At 42.3% G+C, this 18,498-nt stretch overlaps 1 protein-coding gene across 1 annotated transcript in view; it reads right to left on the bottom strand.

Annotated features, from left to right (window-relative positions):
• Positions 1 to 1,367: 1,367 nt before the first annotated feature.
• Positions 1,368 to 18,498, bottom strand: part of insc (INSC spindle orientation adaptor protein) — a gene marked incomplete at both ends in the record, with an annotated part of 70,428 nt that continues 53,297 nt past the window's right edge. Inside the window, 6 exons of the mRNA XM_080736813.1 lie at positions 1,368 to 1,496; positions 3,841 to 3,917; positions 5,494 to 5,649; positions 7,624 to 7,690; positions 10,744 to 10,922; positions 12,067 to 12,238. Of these exons, the coding sequence (XP_080592939.1) occupies positions 1,368 to 1,496; positions 3,841 to 3,917; positions 5,494 to 5,649; positions 7,624 to 7,690; positions 10,744 to 10,922; positions 12,067 to 12,238 (780 nt within the window). The remainder of the gene's footprint in view (positions 1,497 to 3,840; positions 3,918 to 5,493; positions 5,650 to 7,623; positions 7,691 to 10,743; positions 10,923 to 12,066; positions 12,239 to 18,498) is intronic.

Here is an 18,498-nt window from a genome sequence, read left to right as displayed (position 1 = left end):
AGATAATTCTTTTTTTTTACCATTTGCAATTTCATTTAATTGTATGAGATAATCTTTAATTCTTGAGTTGTTTATTTCCTTGTCTAATTGAGTGTAAGGGGTTTGGAACTATGCTCTCCCCCTGCTGTCCTTTGTGGCTACTGTGCGGTAGTGTGGAAAATTGAAGAGTGATGAGTGAGTCTTTTGGCCACAAGCTGTTTATTATTATTTCCTATGTAAAGTTTGTTTGTATTATACTGTGTGCATGTACAAAATAAACGATGTGTTGCAATATGATAAGGATCTTGATTATTTAGGAACAATGAAGATGCAAGTCTGCAACCACAATAGGGTGCACCCACCCTAACACAGAGCGGTGACTTTATTTATTCTTTAGAATGAATTAGAAAGCCACCGAAGGCCTCCTGCAGTGGTTGCTCAGTTTAGTGTGACACTGTGCTGCCAACCTACGGTACATAACTTCCTCCTCGATTGTGAATTGAGGAGAAGTTGTGGGGTTGAATAATCAACTCAAGAAATCGCTATTTTTACAGGTCTAATCAATAAATAAATACAATCTACTTTTACAGGGTCTAGTTTGTGAGTAACAAAACAATCTTCAATTGATCGGAAAAGGATGAAACACAGCCCAATATGGGAAACGTCAAGAGGGTTGACAACTCTACACGATATTAGCTTGGCTTTGTGTTGATATTGCATTTTTCAAAATGAGATGCATTCAATGCATGAAAGGTGCTATAGCCCAATGGTTCTCAACCTGCGGGTCGAGACCCCCAGAGGGGTCCCCAAATTATTTTTGGGGGGGGGGGTCCCCAGACGATTAACTTCATGTGCAATGTTGTTTTCTCACTCAGTAAACAAACCAACATAACGTTTAAGTGTATAGAGGGTATGTGCACATTTCTAAAGTGACAATTTGAGGACTTTTTAATACCTCTAAAATGACAGATTAAATATTGGTCAATTCTCAAATATTAAAGGCAGAAATTGTGAAAAATAGCCGATCTACATGCTCACAACGCCTCGCAACGCGAGGCGTTGTGAGCATGTAGATCAGCTATTTTCACAATAGAACTGTGTTATACAAAATGTAATGCCTAAACACTCACTATGCCTTAGTGCTCGCCAGGGTGGTGGGGGGGTCCCCAGTTAAAATATGATTATTTTGGGGGTCGCGGCCTGAAAAGGTTGAGAACCACTGCTATAGCCTACAACAAAGTGTATATTGTTGTTATTGTTTCTTCCCTCACAGCTTCCTCCGGGTTTGTTCAATACCTGTATTGAACATTGTGTGATTTCTTCTTCATGTGCTTTCTTTGAGCTCAGCTCTATTAGTGTTTGCTGCGTTCAGAATAAGGTCCAGGCCATCATACAAAGCTCTCCTCCATGTTGGAGCACAGCAGAAAGGAGTCGACCAGCCGAGGTTTGATGAGCTGTTGGTGGTCGGCAGCATCAATGCTGTCTGGACACCCTGCTGCTAGCCGCCTCAGTGCAGCCTGGAGAGAGCACACACAAGTACACGCGCATGCACAGTACACGCACGCAGGCACACGCAGGCACGCACACACACAGTCACGCAGACATACACACAGTCACATTAGGATCTGGTGCTAGATACTAGGGGTGTAACGATATAGTAACTGTATCGTACTGTATACAAAATCGAAGTATATCGAAATGAAAACAGCTAAAATCGAATCGCATCGTTTTATTTTGTATCGTATCGAATCGGCAGTGCAAAGAATCGATTGTATCGATACTACCTACTATGTGCATTGAATTTAGCATTTTTAAGAAGAAAAAATGAAAAGGAGCGGTTTAATTACTTCCATTCCATATAGCTACACTGGTCTATGATAAATGTGTGTAATCTCTGGGTTCATGTCAAGGTGCAGGTTTGTCAATATACAATGTCCATGTACTTGGCAGATAATCACTGTGTTTACTTATTTATATCCATAATAATACATGTTTCCCTTAAAAACCTGCACTATTGACACATTTCACACAGATTTAATTTCTTTGCTAAATAGTTACTATATCTATTTTACATCATTGAATCGAATCGTATTGTATCGCCATGAATGAACCAATATCGTCCATGTATTGTATCGTCAACCATGTATCGTGATATGTATCGAATGACTATTAAAATGTATCGTTACATCCCTACTAGATACAGATGGATGCCATTGCCTGCACACAAAAAAAAAGTCCTGCATGCACACACGCACCTATACAAAACACTTAGTAGGCACATGCACATGTGCCTACTATGGCGTGTGTGTGCAAGCAAGCATGCACGCATGGAAGCACACACACACACACACACACACACACACACACACACACACACACACACACACACACACACACACACACACACACACACACACACACAAGAACTCATATTTTGGGGGGAGGGGGGGGGGTGGATTGGGGGTGCAATTTTTGCTCTCTAGACTGACTCCAACTTCAAAAGTACTTAGCTGATTATATTCTATTAAAGTATTTTCTTTTTAGATCCTACTTGCCGTTTAATATATTGTAGGCGAGAACTCAAGCCAGAGTGATAAATCCCATACAGTATTTTCAATACAAGGCAGAGAAATTATGCGGAAAACATGAAAAGCGATGTCTCTTGCACTCACACAGACCGCGCGGAGAGACATTTACATATTGTATTACAAATTATGTCAGACAGCTCCCTGCATCCATTGAAGGCAAACATTCAACACCTACTGTACAAATGCTCTTCTTAACCCTTGGCTAAAAGGATAAAATAGAATAACATTAATTTGAGTTGAACTAACAGGCGCTGCATTACAGAAGCTGTCCAATTAATACGGCACATACTGTACGGCAAGAACACCAAGACACCCCTCCCCCCACCACCCTCCCTCCCCCTTATTCTGGCACTAGATGGTCAAGTCCTATCAATTATGATTGAAACGAGAGAATGATAAAACATGAAGAGGAATCATATTCATGATATGTACATATTTAAACACACATGGCCTGTGTGTTCTCATTATAGGGTTGAGTTTGAAAGACGCTGGGTTTGTGATGTGTTTCCACGTTGCCCCATGGACGTAATTAAACTGACCAGTCATTTGGTGCACTGATGGATAGGTTGTGCAGTGAATTGGCTTGAGTAACAGTATGTACAGTAGGCACAGTAAAGTAGGTGTAGTGGTCATACATGTTTTTTCTTTTATATATTACATGTTTTAAAAAAAAGATTATGTGCAAATAACTCAACCTAGGCACGTCATTTATCTGCTGAAGATGTTTACATGATCAAACATCTTCACAAGTCTTAATGTGGAAAATAGCTATCTACGAGCCCACAATGTGTCACATTGTGACGTGTTCTAGGCTGGCTATTTTTGCCACGTGACACCAAAGGGCTTAATTTACTTCTGATTTTTAAATAACAGGTTTTGGATGTTGAAATGCCACATAATAAGAAGACAAGTGTTTGTGTGTGACATAATGTTGTATACACAGAAATACACATAACTTCTGCAGATATTCAGCTAGGGACACACAAACATGCTTGTGCACACTTGTCCAACACTCAGTAAACACCCTGACATGCTTGCACAACACATACACATAAACAACACGACAGAAAGATTTTCAAACACACTTCTAGTTCTACGCACGCACTTCTACGTCTCTGCTACTACTTTTTTGTACTTGTTGACTGACTTTTCCTCTGGATTAATAGATATGCAGTACACTGTGCTGTGCGTGCACACACGCACGCACGCACACACACAAGCACGCTTTTAGACACAGAAACATCCTTAGACACACGCTCATGCATGTACATACCAGGCATGCGACCAGGACGGAGTCACTGTTATTCCTCTCAGCAGGAGAGCGACAGAGTTCAATAAGGCGAGGGACAGCTGTAGACGAGAAGAACAATCAACATTACAAGCTTGATAAATGCTCACAGGTCTTCTGCTCTACACATCAGATGGTTCATAATGTTATCTTCACCAAGCTTGTCAGAGATACAGTGTATGGCACCATACTGTACATGAAAGCTAAATTGCATGTTTTTGGTTTTTATATAAAGCTTACTGATTAGGTGCTCTGTCTACCTACGTTATTTTTGTCTAGATTGATATTTGATGTATTGATGTTGATGTATTGATGTATTACCTTGCTTATTGTATTGATGTATCACCTTGCTTATTGTAAGTTGCTCTGGATTAAGAGGGTCTGCTAAATGCCTAAATCAGGGTTCCCGCTACTCCAGCGACTGCGACAGTTCAGATATCGTCGTTGTCGGGTGAAAATCTTGTTTGTCCAAAACCATTCGTTTTGCATTTATCATTTTAAAAATTATTTAAACTAGTGAAAACAGCCGATTGGTGGCTGGTGCGAGGCGTTGTGTGCTTGTAGATCTGCTGTTTTCACTACTTTTGTGCGACGGCCTTGTATGATTTGCGAAAGATCGTACAAATTTGGAGATACGAGATTTCCACCGACAACGACGATATACTAGTGTTGTTGCTGCTCTTATACCACCATTATTAGGGCCCAGACAGTAGCCCCCCGCGGGCCGCAAATGGCCCGCGGGCCGCCTATTGGGGAACCCTAGCCTAAATTGTAAATTGTAAGATACAGTATGCACTTTGAGCACCCTTTAATATTTGCACATCCATTCTCTCTCACCTAACACCAGTTCTGTTTACAGACTGAGGTACAAAAAGATCACTAGCACCAACTTAAAAGTCCTTTTTTGGTTGTGGTTCTTTTCATTGTGCATGGGCAGCAGCGGCAGCACATTATACAGTACATTTAGGCCAGGATTTTATTTTACTTAAAACGATTATTGACACAAGAGCAACGGCTTCTAATTCAGCATGCTACATTTCCAGGAAGGCGAAGGCTGTAGTTTCAATTGCTTTAACATGGAACCCCATTACTGATGTCATTGGCAGGCACGACATTTCTGAACTGTCCACAGCCCACCTCAGCGACACAGAGAGTGAGTAGACCAAAATGGTGCCATCTCATAATGAGCATTAGTAAAGACCAATTGAAGATTTGGCTGAAGTGGAGTGAAGTGCTCTTGTAACTGACACAGAAAAACAGAAACCTACAGCAGTGGTTCTCAACCTTTTCAGGCCGCGACCCCCAAAATAATCATATTTTAACTGGGGACCCTCCTACCCCGAGGAGCACTAAGAGTTGAGGCATTACATTACTATTTTCACAATTTCTCCCTCTAATATTTGACAATTTGGCCAATGTTTTATTTGTCATTTCAGAGGTATTAAAAAGTCCATAAATTGTCACTTTAGAAATGTGCAGATACCCTCTATACGCTTAAACCTTATGTTGGTTTGTTTACTGCTGAGTGAGAAAACAGTGTGGGCACATTAAGTTAATCACCCAGGGACCCATCAAAATAATTTGGGGATCATCTGGGGGTCCCCGACCCACCGGTTGAGAACCATTGGCATACAGTACCTTTTAGTTGGATGGCTGTTTGTGCCACATCAGGATCCCTGCTGAGGCGGGCCAGGGTGACAGCAGCTTTCTGTTGGACACGCTCGCACGCGGCGCCCTCTGATGGACTGGAGGAGGAGGGCCTCTCTCCCAGCAGCAGGAGGAGTCTCTCTATGCCTGCAAGACACAACAACGAACAACACTGTTACAGCTTGAAGCATATATGTCACAGTGAGATTGAGACCAGGAGCGCTCGTTTTTGGGCACAAGGTGGAGCAAGCGGTTCATATCAATGAACAATGCCAATTACGATAATCCATTGTGTTTAAAAAAGACAGCTTTTGTCCTCCTCTGAGGCACCTTTCCTTGGCTCTCAAAACCTTCTCTTTCGAAACTGGCATAGTAAGGCAGCCAAAGCCACTCAAACGTAACAACCAGCAGCAGGCTCTCCAATTCTGCAGTGAAGCAGCAGAGTAGTGTTTAATTACTTTCAAACCTGGCGACCCTATTTTGGGCAGATTTACGACACATCATAAGTAGATGTAGATCTGCTATTTTTGCTACTATTCGTACACAGAAGCATATATGGCTAAAGTGGTTAAATGTATTTAACAAGCAACCTACAGATCATTTTAATAGCAATTAGAAGTCATCTTGCGCTGGAAAATCATGGGTAGAAGAAGCATGGGTATGGGAGGTGGAGGAAAGGTGTTTCAACAATGCTGTCAGGACATAGACATAATCCATGGGACCGCAAGTCAACACCACCCCCATATTATGAAAGCTTGTCATAACTCCACTGCAAGAAATATGTTTGAGTTAAGTACCTTATTTGTGTTTCATAACCATTATTTACAGTACATTATGTATTGGTATTAAAACCAAGTATTTAACCAAGTAGGGCCTATCCTATATCACAATTTAACTACATACTTGGCATTTCTAACAATCAGTTGAGAAGTCAGCGAGTTGGGGACGGGTTTCCATTTCGAAACATCCCCATTCCGAACACCAGGTTAGCATTCACCAGTGTCGGCAGGTTATCATTTCACCAGGTTAGCATTCACCAGCTTTAGTTTTACTGAGGTCACGTTAAGGTTAGCTTTAGGTGTTCGGAATAGCAATGTTTCTGAGTGCCGATAACCGAGCGAGTTACTACACCGTCACATTTTAGCTTATAGCTTCAGGGCCCACCAGATAGGCAGGCACTGAAGTAGAAAGATAAAAAAATTAAAAATAAACCCAAAACATTAAAGGTAACGAAAATGACTTGATCCCTGTTAGAGAGAACGTAAATATAACAACCTCAAACTGTTGAGACTAGGGATGGGACTATAAGCGATATTATCGTTTATCGTGATAAAAAAACACTCACATTAATCGTATTGTGGAGATTTATTTATCGTGATATCGTCCTCCGTCATGCACTGGGATCAATTCACCTTTTATTTGCCGAGCTGCATATCCGGTACCACTTAAACCCTTCATAATTGGTAAAAGGTAGGCTACTTATAATATATGTACTGATAGTCTTTTTTCCACTCTCTATCAAATGTCTTTGCCAAAAAATAGCCGATCCATCCATCCCTAGTTGAGACATGACAGGATCTGCCATCAGCAGCACACACGAAGATGTGAAAGGACCAGAGAGTCTTAAATCCAACAAAATGAACAGGAAAAAGTGACAAATGAAGAAAAAGACAGGCAGGAATGAAAGGGTGTGGTGTGAAAAATGTGTGTAAATGTAAAATAAAAGAAATTCAAGCAGCAACCTTTAGTTTAGTTTTCTCCACACTAATGATCTTCAGTTAAAGCATTACAAAGCGTTACAATGGGCCTCAGATATGAGATGCTGCTGCCATCTTGTGACGTGATGAAACATTGCATTGACATGCACCATCTTTATCTTACTGTACTACACAATATTATTCATGATTTTCTAGTGATGTTATGTTTGTTTGTTTAATCCAACAGTCTTTGTCATAAATTGTAATTGTAAGTAATTAGCAGTTAGTGTCTGCACTCAACCCCCCCCCCCCCCCCCCCCCCCCAACCTAGCACACACGCACGCACACAATCTCATCATTGTTTTTTTTACTATGCTACTCTTTGATTATGTTATCATAAATAAATACAATCTAAAATCAGTACCTTTTTCTTGAAGGACTTCTGGGGCTGACTGCTCCAAGACTGAGAGATTTGCCAAAATTGTCACCACCTGATATTCAAATTACAAAATAAGGTATATGCTACATGCTTCATACATTTATTTTACATACAATCTTTTATCCAGGTAAAATAAGTTCCCCAGGATTAACTTAAAGGGGAAGACCACCCATTTTCAATATTGAAAAATGTCATTAATATACCTTAGAGGAGTTGTGTGGAAATAGAAAAGAAGTTCCCCCCTTCTGTGTTGCCTAGAACTGGAGGATTGATTTTGGGGTTTGTATTGTAAAGTACAACTTTTTGACATCACACATTGTACTTTACAATACAAACCCCAAAATCAAATATATTAATGACACAGTTCAATCTATCTATAAATGCGAGAAGTCTCTGCGTGTGTGTCTGTCTGTCTGTCTGTCTGTGTGTCTGTGTGTCTGTAATCCGCGTATCTCGAGAACCGTTCGTCCCACCGACTTCAGATTCGGCACGCGCGTTCCCCGCCGCGGCACGGAGTGCAGTGCCGGGTCTCGACCCGACCCGATGCGCGGTTTTCCCGAACCGGCGCGAAACGTTCGGAATCTCCTTATGCGGGGTTGATTGTTGACATCAGGCTGTTCCGGAGGAAATCGGCGAAAGCTCTGACTCATTGTGACATCACTTCATAAAAGGCTCTGACATCACGTACGCCACATGAGTCAACAAAAAATCTCTGTGAGTGTGTATGTATGTATGTAATCCGCGTATCTCGAGAACCGTTCGTCCCACGGGCACGCGCGTTCTCCATATATGGGCATAAAATGAATGCCCCCATATATGGGCATAAAATGGATTGCAGACAGACAGATACAGATATCTCCATATATGGACATAAATGGACAGAGGCAAACAGATGGTCAAAGATCTCCATATATGGGCATAAAATGGACGCAGACAGACAGATACAGATATCTCCATATATGGGCATAAATGGACACAGGCAAACAGATGTTCAAAACGGGTCCTATGACAACAGGTATAATGAGGTTTGCATTAAAGGGGGAACCGGCACTGTGTCTGCAACACAGTTGGAGGCACAGACAGATACTCCATATATGGGCATAAAATGGACGCAGATAGACAGATATCTCCATATATGGGCATAAAATGGACCCAGAACTATAACTGCAGTGATCTCCATATATGGACATAAAATGGACACCGACAGACAGACAGACAGATACAGATATCTCCATATATGGGCATAAATGGACACAGGCAGACAGATGGTCAAAACGGGTCCTATGAAAACAGGTATAATGGGGTTTGCATTAAAGGGCGGGGCATTCATTCCCTATTTACATTGTTCCGAGTTGGCCAGGTCGCCGACTAGACGCTGGGCCGCCCGAGCTTCTAGTATTGAAAATGGGTGGTCTTCCCCTTTAACTCATGTGTATAGTTTTACTATTAACTCATTTAGTGCCAGCGCCCTCTAGGGGCCATAGAATGCCAGGGTATCTCTCATAGGCGAGCGCTTTAGCTTCCAGGACCTCACCTTCCAGGACCTCACGTGCTCACGTTCATGCACGTCATGGAAATGTCCCGGATGATAATGCTAACAGAATGGCTATTCCCATTTTGTCATCTAAAATATCATTTTTGGGCGATTTCGCCGTAAATAAACCTCGCGCCGCTTCCCTAAAGACACAATCCAGAGATATAAGCCTTCAAAGATGTGGTCTTTCATTGGATTAGGCGGCGATTGGCGATTTCGTTCGCAAATAACGGCCGGCCGGGAGGTTGCTACCTTTCGGCTAGTAGCTAGAAAAATCAGGCCAGGCTTCAGAAGGCCTCTTATCATTTTATTCATTTCATTAAAAAAAGCCGGACTACTTCGGGATCGGCACACTCGTGTACTCATCGGAAGCGGCGCCGAACATCGGGTGAACATTGGGGAGCTCAAAAATGTATTTTAAACCATTTTTAATGGAATATATCGTCGGACAGAGTAGAATGGCTAACTGGCTAGCGGCTAGCGAGCCAGGACCACCCACGACTCTACAAGCAGCTCGGGGTAAGTGAATTAATAAAAAAAAATTGTATTGGATTGAAATAAAGCCGAACTAGTTCGGGATCGGCACAGAATGAGTTAAGATTTACTATTTTGGACCCTGGTTTACAACTTCTAACGGCATTGAGTCGGCTCATGCGACCTTTGCAACGCTCCCTGATGTCATCGATATATATCACTGGCCAGATGGCCAAGACATGGCCCATATCTGTGTGGCTGGTTCAGATAGGGATCTCCATGTATGGGCATAAAAGATATTGTAATTGTATGTTGTGATGTCATTTGGAACCTCTAACAGAATCCCTTTTATGCCCATATATGGCCTTTAGGGCAAGGTCGCATGTCGCCCTGAGGCGTCTTACTAGTACACTGGGACTGAAAGATCTGCAAAAAAGGGACTACCGTATGGACGCAGCAGTAAGCATTGTTCTCTGTATAGAGCATTGCAGTTGAAGCCCCACCCCGTCCTCACTCTGGTGTCGGAAGCGTTTTCCCCATTCATTTCTTCCATAGACATTTCATAAAGTATTTATTTAAACGGTTTTAAGCCTCGGACAAAGCCACGTCGGCTGGTGAGGAATCATTACAATATTCAAGACGCTCTTATCGTCATCTTTATCATAGTGCATCATATTTTTAAAAGAAAGACACTCGCTCACGGAGTTCTGCTGAAGTGCAATAATCCGCCGGGAAGACAGGGGGCAGTAAGCTACTTCCGCGGTAACCGCAAGATACATGAAAGAAGAAGAAGCTATAGACCAATCACAGACCTCGATTTCACCGGATGTACATTTTTAGCAGTATGGGTAATGCAGTTCTTCTCCGTGCGATCTCGATTAAAACGTGTTTTTACTAAAACTAGAGTGATTGCATACATACTCGGGGGTTCTACAGGAGCATATAGAACCATTTTACAACCACCAGCCTAGTGGTAAGTGTACATTGAATTGCTACGACTTTGTGGCTGATAATGAAAAACCCTATGGTGAAAATGAATGGGACGGATTACTTCCGACACCTCACTGCGATGCTCGATAGGTCTGTGGTTCCTCTACCTGGTCTTTAGAGTAGGGCGTGTCCACTCTCTGGCGGTCCCTGCAGGCCTGGAGTAAGATGTGTATGGCATTGAGCTGCAAGAGGATCTCGCAGGCCATGCTGTCAAAAAAGGTGATGTTAGCCAACGCTGCAGACGCTAGCAGGAACACTTCACCACAGGAGGCAGTCTCACACAACTCTGCAGGTGAGGAAATAAAACACAATATACACACACCCCAACATCAATAAATCAATCAAAATAAATCAGATTGATTATATACTACTTTGATAGACTGCTATGTGATTAGTTTGGTTAATTGGTTAGTTTAGGGCAGTGGTTCTCAATCTGTGGGTCGGGACCCTCAGAGGGGTCCCCAAATTATTTTGGGGGGTCCCCAGATATTACCTTATTGTGCAACATTGTTTCTCACTCAACAGTAAACAGACCAACATAAAGTTGAAGTGTATAGCAGGTATCTGCACATTTCTAAAGTGACAATTTAAGGACTTTTTAATACCTCTAAAATGACAAATTAAACATTAGCCAAATTGTCAAATAATAGAGGCAGAAATTGTGAAAATAGCCGATCTACATGCTCACAACGCCTCGCAACGCATGTAGATCTGCTATTTTCACAATAGAATCGTGTTATACAAAATGTAATGCCTCAACTCTTAGTGCTCGTCAGGGTGTGGGGGTCCCCAGTTAAAATATGATTATTTTGTGGGTCACGGCCTGAAAAGGTTGAGAACCACTGGTTTAGGGGGGTATAAGCATGAAGTGCAATGGCTACGCACCCTTATATCTGTTAGTTTTACCTCCCAGACACCTTTGTTTTATTTTTTTCCTAAACTATGTTTAATAACTCAAAATAAGTATGCAACTTTTAACACTAGCTACTGCACTACTCAAAATAAAAGTCTCAAAATGCTCTGACAATCATAGTATTGAGTTAAAATTTGTCTTCACAGTTTCTCTCAAAAATAAATAATTTAAGCAATTACTGTAACCTTGGGTTTCAAATGACATCCCTGTTTGTTTACACAAAGTCAGGTAGTTCAACACTAGCAGAAAGATTCTATTCTATCATATTTTCTCCTATCCAGAAAGAGAACATGACATCACTCCATTGTAATTAATAGCGGTGAAACCTCACAAGATGGCGCCACATGTCCATTGAATCAATGGAAGGGGCCACCATGTTGTGAGGTGCTACACTGTTTAACTTGGAGGAGGGAAGCCCCCAGTGGGAATCGAACCCAGAACCTTCTAGCTGTGAGGCGACAGCGGTACCAACTGCTCCCTAAATAATAATTTCACAGTAATGTCATTGTCCACTCACTGATGAGGGCGGTGACGATGTCGTGCATGCTCTCCAGGAAGCTGGCCAGGTGCTGGGTGGAGGTGTGGTGAGGGGAGGTGATCTGGGCCACCACCGCTGCTGCCTCCGCCCTGGCCGCCTCCACACTCTTCTCATCTGTCAAGATGTCCGCCAGGCACAGGATCCCATCCACCTGCAACCACCGCCAGGAACACGGACGGTCACATGATGCGGGTCAGATCACTTTGAACCCATTTAGTTTAGGCCTAGAAATATTGAATGCTTCAACTATTGAAAAATTGCAGATGTATAAGCTCACAGTGCTGCGAGCTTGTAGATCTGCTATTTTTGCAGGGGCGTCAATTGGGTATGGCAGGGGTATGCAGCTTCCATACCCTGGGTCAAGGGGGGAAAATAAAAGTTACTTTTAAATGTAAATCAATGAATGTCTCTTTGTCTATCTGTGCTGGTTATTATGTTGTTAAATTACAGTAAAATAACTACAAATGCAAAATGTAATAAAATGGTCACTTTAACAAGGTATTATAATTATATTCTCCACACCTTTATTCTCCTCATCTTGACAAAATGGTATATTCCCAAGTTCCGCAGGTCAGCTGCACAGGTGCAATGCATTATTGTTAATTGTGGCACGTTTACTAACATGCCAAGTTTAGCTGCACTTGAACAACCGTTCCAGCTAGGCTGCCATATCGAGCCCAAGAAACCGTAGAAACAGGGGAAGAAATGATCATGCCTGTTGCTAAGGTATGGCAACATAACACCAGTCATGTTGCCATACCTTAGCTTTTTCTGAACTGACGCCACTGTATTTTTCACATGAAAAAGTTTGATAACCACTGATTTAGAAGAAGGATTTAGAAGACATTTCTAGAATCGGGTCAAAAATATTCAAAGACTGAACAAGCTTGCAACGCCACTCGGTGCTGCGCTGTGAGCTTGTAGATCTGCTATTTTTTAATAGTTAAAAGCATAAAATAATGGATTTGTGAGCTCCAGCACTAAGCTGGAGTGTGTGTGTGTGTGTGTATGTGTGTGTGTGTGTGTGTGTGTGTGTGTGTGCGTGTGTGCGTGCGTGCGTGCGTGCGTGCGTGCGTGTGTGTTCGTGTGCATGTGTGCGTGCGTGCGTGTAGGGGCCTACATATACATATATACTGTATATAAATTTGTAAAAAAATTTGCAGAAATAACAAATCTACATGCTCACAAAGCATGTATTTGAGCTATTTTTGCTATTCATCAATATAGCGCTTAAGTGATTAATAACATTTAAAACCTATGACTATCCATTGTCACACGTGTTCGACAGGGAGAGTTTTTGAAACATAATCTATAACGTATTAGAACCAAGATCAACAAATTAAACGCTGTAAATGATTTTAACCACGTAATATAGAAACCAACTAGCCAGTGTTGATTTCGTCGACTAAAACTATGACAAAAAATGTTTGTCGACTGTGTGTTTTTCACTGACGAAAACTAAATAAAAACGAAGCTGTGATGACTAAAACTATGACTAAATATATTGACAATTTCGTCAACAAAATAAAAACTAGACTAAAACGTTAGGGAGGGACTAGTGGAGAAGAAAGTCATTTTATGTTTGGTTGCACTCAGTTGTTGCGTGCTGAAACGCGCTGAAACGCGTTGCGACGCGTTGTGAGCTTTGTAGATCGGCTATTTTCAGCACACAACCAAGTGTAAAATCAGTCATTATGATGCCATCAAGGCCTGCCAAAATACATTTTAGTCGACTAAATCATCTGTAGATTTAGTCGCCTAAAATCTTATGATATTTAGTCGACTGAAATTAGACTAAAACTAATACTTTTCAGGTGACTAAATGATGACTAAAACTCAATGACATTTTATTCAAAAGACTATGACTAAAACTAAATCAAAATTTGCTGTCAAAAACCAACACTGCAACTAGCTACCGTCTGGCTCGAATGTAGTTCATATATAATGTAGTTTGGAGCGGGCACCGTGCCCATTCTGCCTGGCAGTACAACTGCAGCATCACCACGATGAGACGCGGTGCTATTTTTAGTCCTTGCAGACAGATAGTAAAGTGTCCCAGGGTCAACCCGGGTGACACTCTAGTGCAGTCTGCCCATAAAGCCACAGTAATTAAACGGCAACACTCCCCCATTTAATAGCCCCCGAGCGGGCCTGGGGAGTGGGACTGCACTGCTGAGAGGTGTCTTTTCTTTAATCAGTGCGTTTCACTGGCAACCCTCCCAAAGTGTGTGCATCACGCCTGAATCACACTTAATGGAAGGAATTGCGTTGTATTGTCGGAAAGGTGTCGCGTTGCATCCTGATGATGCAGGTTTCCTACGCGATGCTTACGTCAGTGGCGTCAGTTCAGAAAAACGCTAAGGTATGGCAACGTGACTGGTGTCTTGCGCGCGTGCCGTTTCTACGGTTTCTTGGGCTGGATATGGCAGCCTGGAATGGTTGTTCCAAGTGCAGCTAAACTTGGCATGTTAGTAAACGTGCCACAATTAACAATAATGCATTGCACCTGTGCAGCTGACCTGCGGAACCTGGGAATATATCATTCTGTCAAGATGGGGAGAATACAACAAGTGTGGAGAATACAATTATAATACCTTGTTAAAGTTAACATTTTGTTAAATTTTGCATTTGTAGTTATTTTACTGTAATTTAACAACATAACCAGGACAGATAGACAAAGAGACATTCAAAGATTTATATTTAAAAGTAACTTTAATTTTCCCCACTGGACCCAGGGTATGGCAGCTGCATACCCCTGCCATACCCAATCGACGCCCCTGGCTTACATATTAAACTGCATACGCAAACAAAACTAAATTTCATGTATTTAGGTTAAAGCGCAACACTTAAGTAATTGTGTTACCAGACACAAACATTGAAAAATATCAAACAAGATCAACATAGGCTAAGGTACAGTAAAGAGTTTGTTTTTTTGAAATGTATTAGATCAGTGAACCAAATAATATTTGTCGAGGAATTACATACCCAAACCCCCATGTGATCATTTTCATCAGAATACTATGTATAGGAATGTGTCCTTTTCAAACCTTTTCAAACAATATAAATGGATTATGATCTACAAAGCTTATTTATATGACACTACATACTATATCACTCACCAAGGTCCACGGCCTGGTGCTTCACACATGGCTTCTAACCAGAGCTGGTGTATTTAAAATAAAAGGCCTGCTTATATATCTGAGTGAGAACGGAAGGGCCAATCTAATAAAAGGTGTTATAGGAGCTGAAAAGTGCTGGGAGAGCACATTTATAATTAGAAGTGAGTCAATCTGGAGGTTCCACCTAAATCTCAACTCTGATTGGGTGTCACAGAAATGACTATGGTGCGTGCGCGTGCGCGTGTGTGTGCGTGTGCGTGTGCGCGTGCGTGCGTGCGTGCGTGTGTTAGAACAAGTACTGGTAGATGGTTTGAAAAGAAGTAAGTAAGTAAGACACTCAATCCACATGGTGGCAGTGTCGTACAATCCTTCATAGTTGCTGAGTTGCTATAGAATCACATTCTTCTGTATAGCCTCTACATCACAAGTATATCAAATTAACAGAACGCTGACACTATGTTTCACTGAACGGTAGCAGTGAAGTTATTATTAGGCTTATGAAATCTACGCTCATATGTTATATAGAAGCCTGGCAGACTTTTGATTCAGAAAATGGTATCGTCTTGTCGTAAGTCCTTTCTTCTATCAATTCTAACGAGGACGTTTTAATACAATGGCAGAGGATGGCTATATTTGTGGAGCTGACTTAAGACACCTCATTACTTGAGAGCATAATTACTTCTTCTTAACGGCTAAGTCATTTTAACTACCTATTTTGACGACCTAATAAGAGTAGATGACCCACAAAAACCTATGAAATGTCAGTCAGTCAGTCAGCCAGTCAGCCAGTCAGCCAGTCAGTCAGTCAGTCAGTCAGTCAGTCAGTCTGACAAGCATCAGCGCACCAGCACATTGCATAGGTTTGCTTCCCTATATTTGTCCCAACAGACGTACGTCAGCAACAATGCCGCTGACGTGGAACAATCCACTCTCTCTCTACACACACACACACACACACACACACACACACACACACACACACACACACACACACACACACACACACACACACACACACACACACACACACACACACACACACACACACACACAACCTACAGTATCATTATTTAATTCACTTTGTTCTTTGGTAAAGGTTTGTTGTTTTTCTTGCTAAAAATACACACTGAGAGAAAGTTTAGACGTATCGTGTAGCTGTGTCCTGTGGATGTCATGAGCATCATGGTCGTGACATTTTTTAAAGTGGCAAAGAATAGTGAGTCTTTGTTATTGTCCTCGTCTTTGTTACAATCATGGTAAGCATTTTATACCAAAATATCTTTGCACATATGCATATACAGTACACAGTACACACACAGTTTCAGTGAAACTGAAAGCTGGCACGGATCAACAATGCTGACTTCAATCCCCAAAAAAATGCTGTCTTCAATCAAAAAACGAGAGCAAAGACACTGTAGTCCAGTAGTATCTAACCATAAGAACAATAATAAAGCCTAAAAAATATTACAGCCTCGTACAGTCGCTTGGAGTGATGATCTGATAACTGTCACATCACAAATTCCATCCCCACAGCAGTGATGTGTCCACAAAAACACTGACACCCTACATCACGGTTCCCCAATTAGTTTTCTCCAAGGGCCGAATTATGTCTATAGGGTACCAGGCCGAGGGCCACAGTATTGCGGGGGACAACGGCGGCGTTCCCGCTACTCCAGTGACATATCGTCTTTGTCGGGTGAAAATCTTGTATGTTCGTTTTGCATTAAACTAGTGAAAACAGCCGATCTGAGGCGTTGTGTGCTTGTAGATCAGCTGTTTTCACTACTTTTGTGCGACGGCCTTGTATGATGAAGCAGGGCTTCACTTTGCGAAAGAACATACAAATTTGGAGATACGAGGTTTCCACCCGACAATGACGATATACTAGAGTTGTTGCTGCTCTTATATCACCATTATTACTGGGGTTGGTGGGGGCCAGACAGTAGCACCCCGTGGGCCGCAAATGGCCCGCGGGCCGCCTATTGGGGAACCCTGCCCTACATCTTATGAATTACTCATACGAGTAAATGCTCTGAGTCTACACAGTAAAATCCGTGTTGTGTTAATGGAGGATTACCAGGTACATACAGTATTACCGGTACATGCACTTCCAGTTACAAATGGATACATTAACATAGGATGTTACTGTGTGCAATTCATGTGTGCAAAACAGATGCAGGGTCAACACCTCCTTGCTTTGCACCATGTTGTGATTTCTTAATGGACCAACAGAGACTCAAAACGACATCTATCCACCAACGAGCAAGGCAGGGGCATCCCGCCACTGTTTCTGTTCGTCACCCTTCAGTAGTGACAGGTGTCTTTCTCGAGCCTGAGTGAGTTTTAGACTTCTCTGGCTGTCCCTCTTGGGATGCCATCGGTAAACCTGGGGGTGGCCGCCGCTTCTCGTTCCTGCGTCGGTGTCTTTACACATGGACGATTGACGTGCCGTCCCAGTTGCTCGTCGTCGCACGAATTCAACACACCACTGTGGCATCATTATTTGCGTAATGAAATGAAGTAATGTTTGCGTTACTGGAAAAACTTGTTTGACAATATGCAAACTGAATCCTCGATAGAGAGAACGTGCAAAACATTGTTTTTAAATATGCACTTATTCTGTCAGTCGGAATTGTTCTTTCAGACACGCATGTGCATGATAACACACCTCACCCAGGCCAACGGACTTTATGGCTCCGTCTGCTGGGGCGGCAGTGGCTCAGGGGTAGAGTTGCCGTCTTAGAACACGGAGGGTTCCAGAAGGGTTCCCAGTTTGATCCTGGGCTCCCCCAGAGTTGGTGTCAAAGAGACCTTGAGCAAGACTCTGAACCCCTAGTTGCTCCCGGTGAGCAGGTTGGTGCCTTGCATGGTTTCCTCGGAATGTGTGTGGGAATGGGTGAATGTAATGCACAATGTGTGTGCCTTAGTAAAGCACCTACGCTAAAGGCACTATATAAATGCACCATTTACCATATCGTTGTTGTCGGGTGGAAACCTCGTATCTCCAAGTTTCACATTTGTATGTTCTTTCGCAAAGCCCTGCTTCATCCTACAAGGCTGTCGCACAAAAGTAATGAAAACAGCAGATCTACAAGCACACAACGCCTCGCGGTGCGACCGTGCGAGGCGCTGTGTGCTTGTAGATCGGCTGTTTTCACTTGTTTGAATCATTTTTAAATGATAAATGCAAAACGAACGGTTTTGGACATACAAGGTTTTCACCCAACAACGACGATATATACCGTATGTTACAAGCTGCAGTTGCTTCAGGGAGACGTGGCTGTCATGTTCT

This window comes from Nannobrachium achirus, assembly GCF_963921795.1.
Source record: "Nannobrachium achirus genome assembly, chromosome: 11".
Taxonomy (NCBI): domain Eukaryota; kingdom Metazoa; phylum Chordata; class Actinopteri; order Myctophiformes; family Myctophidae; genus Nannobrachium; species Nannobrachium achirus.
Note: the sequence above shows the minus strand (reverse complement) of the source record. Positions and strands in the feature narration are given on the sequence as shown.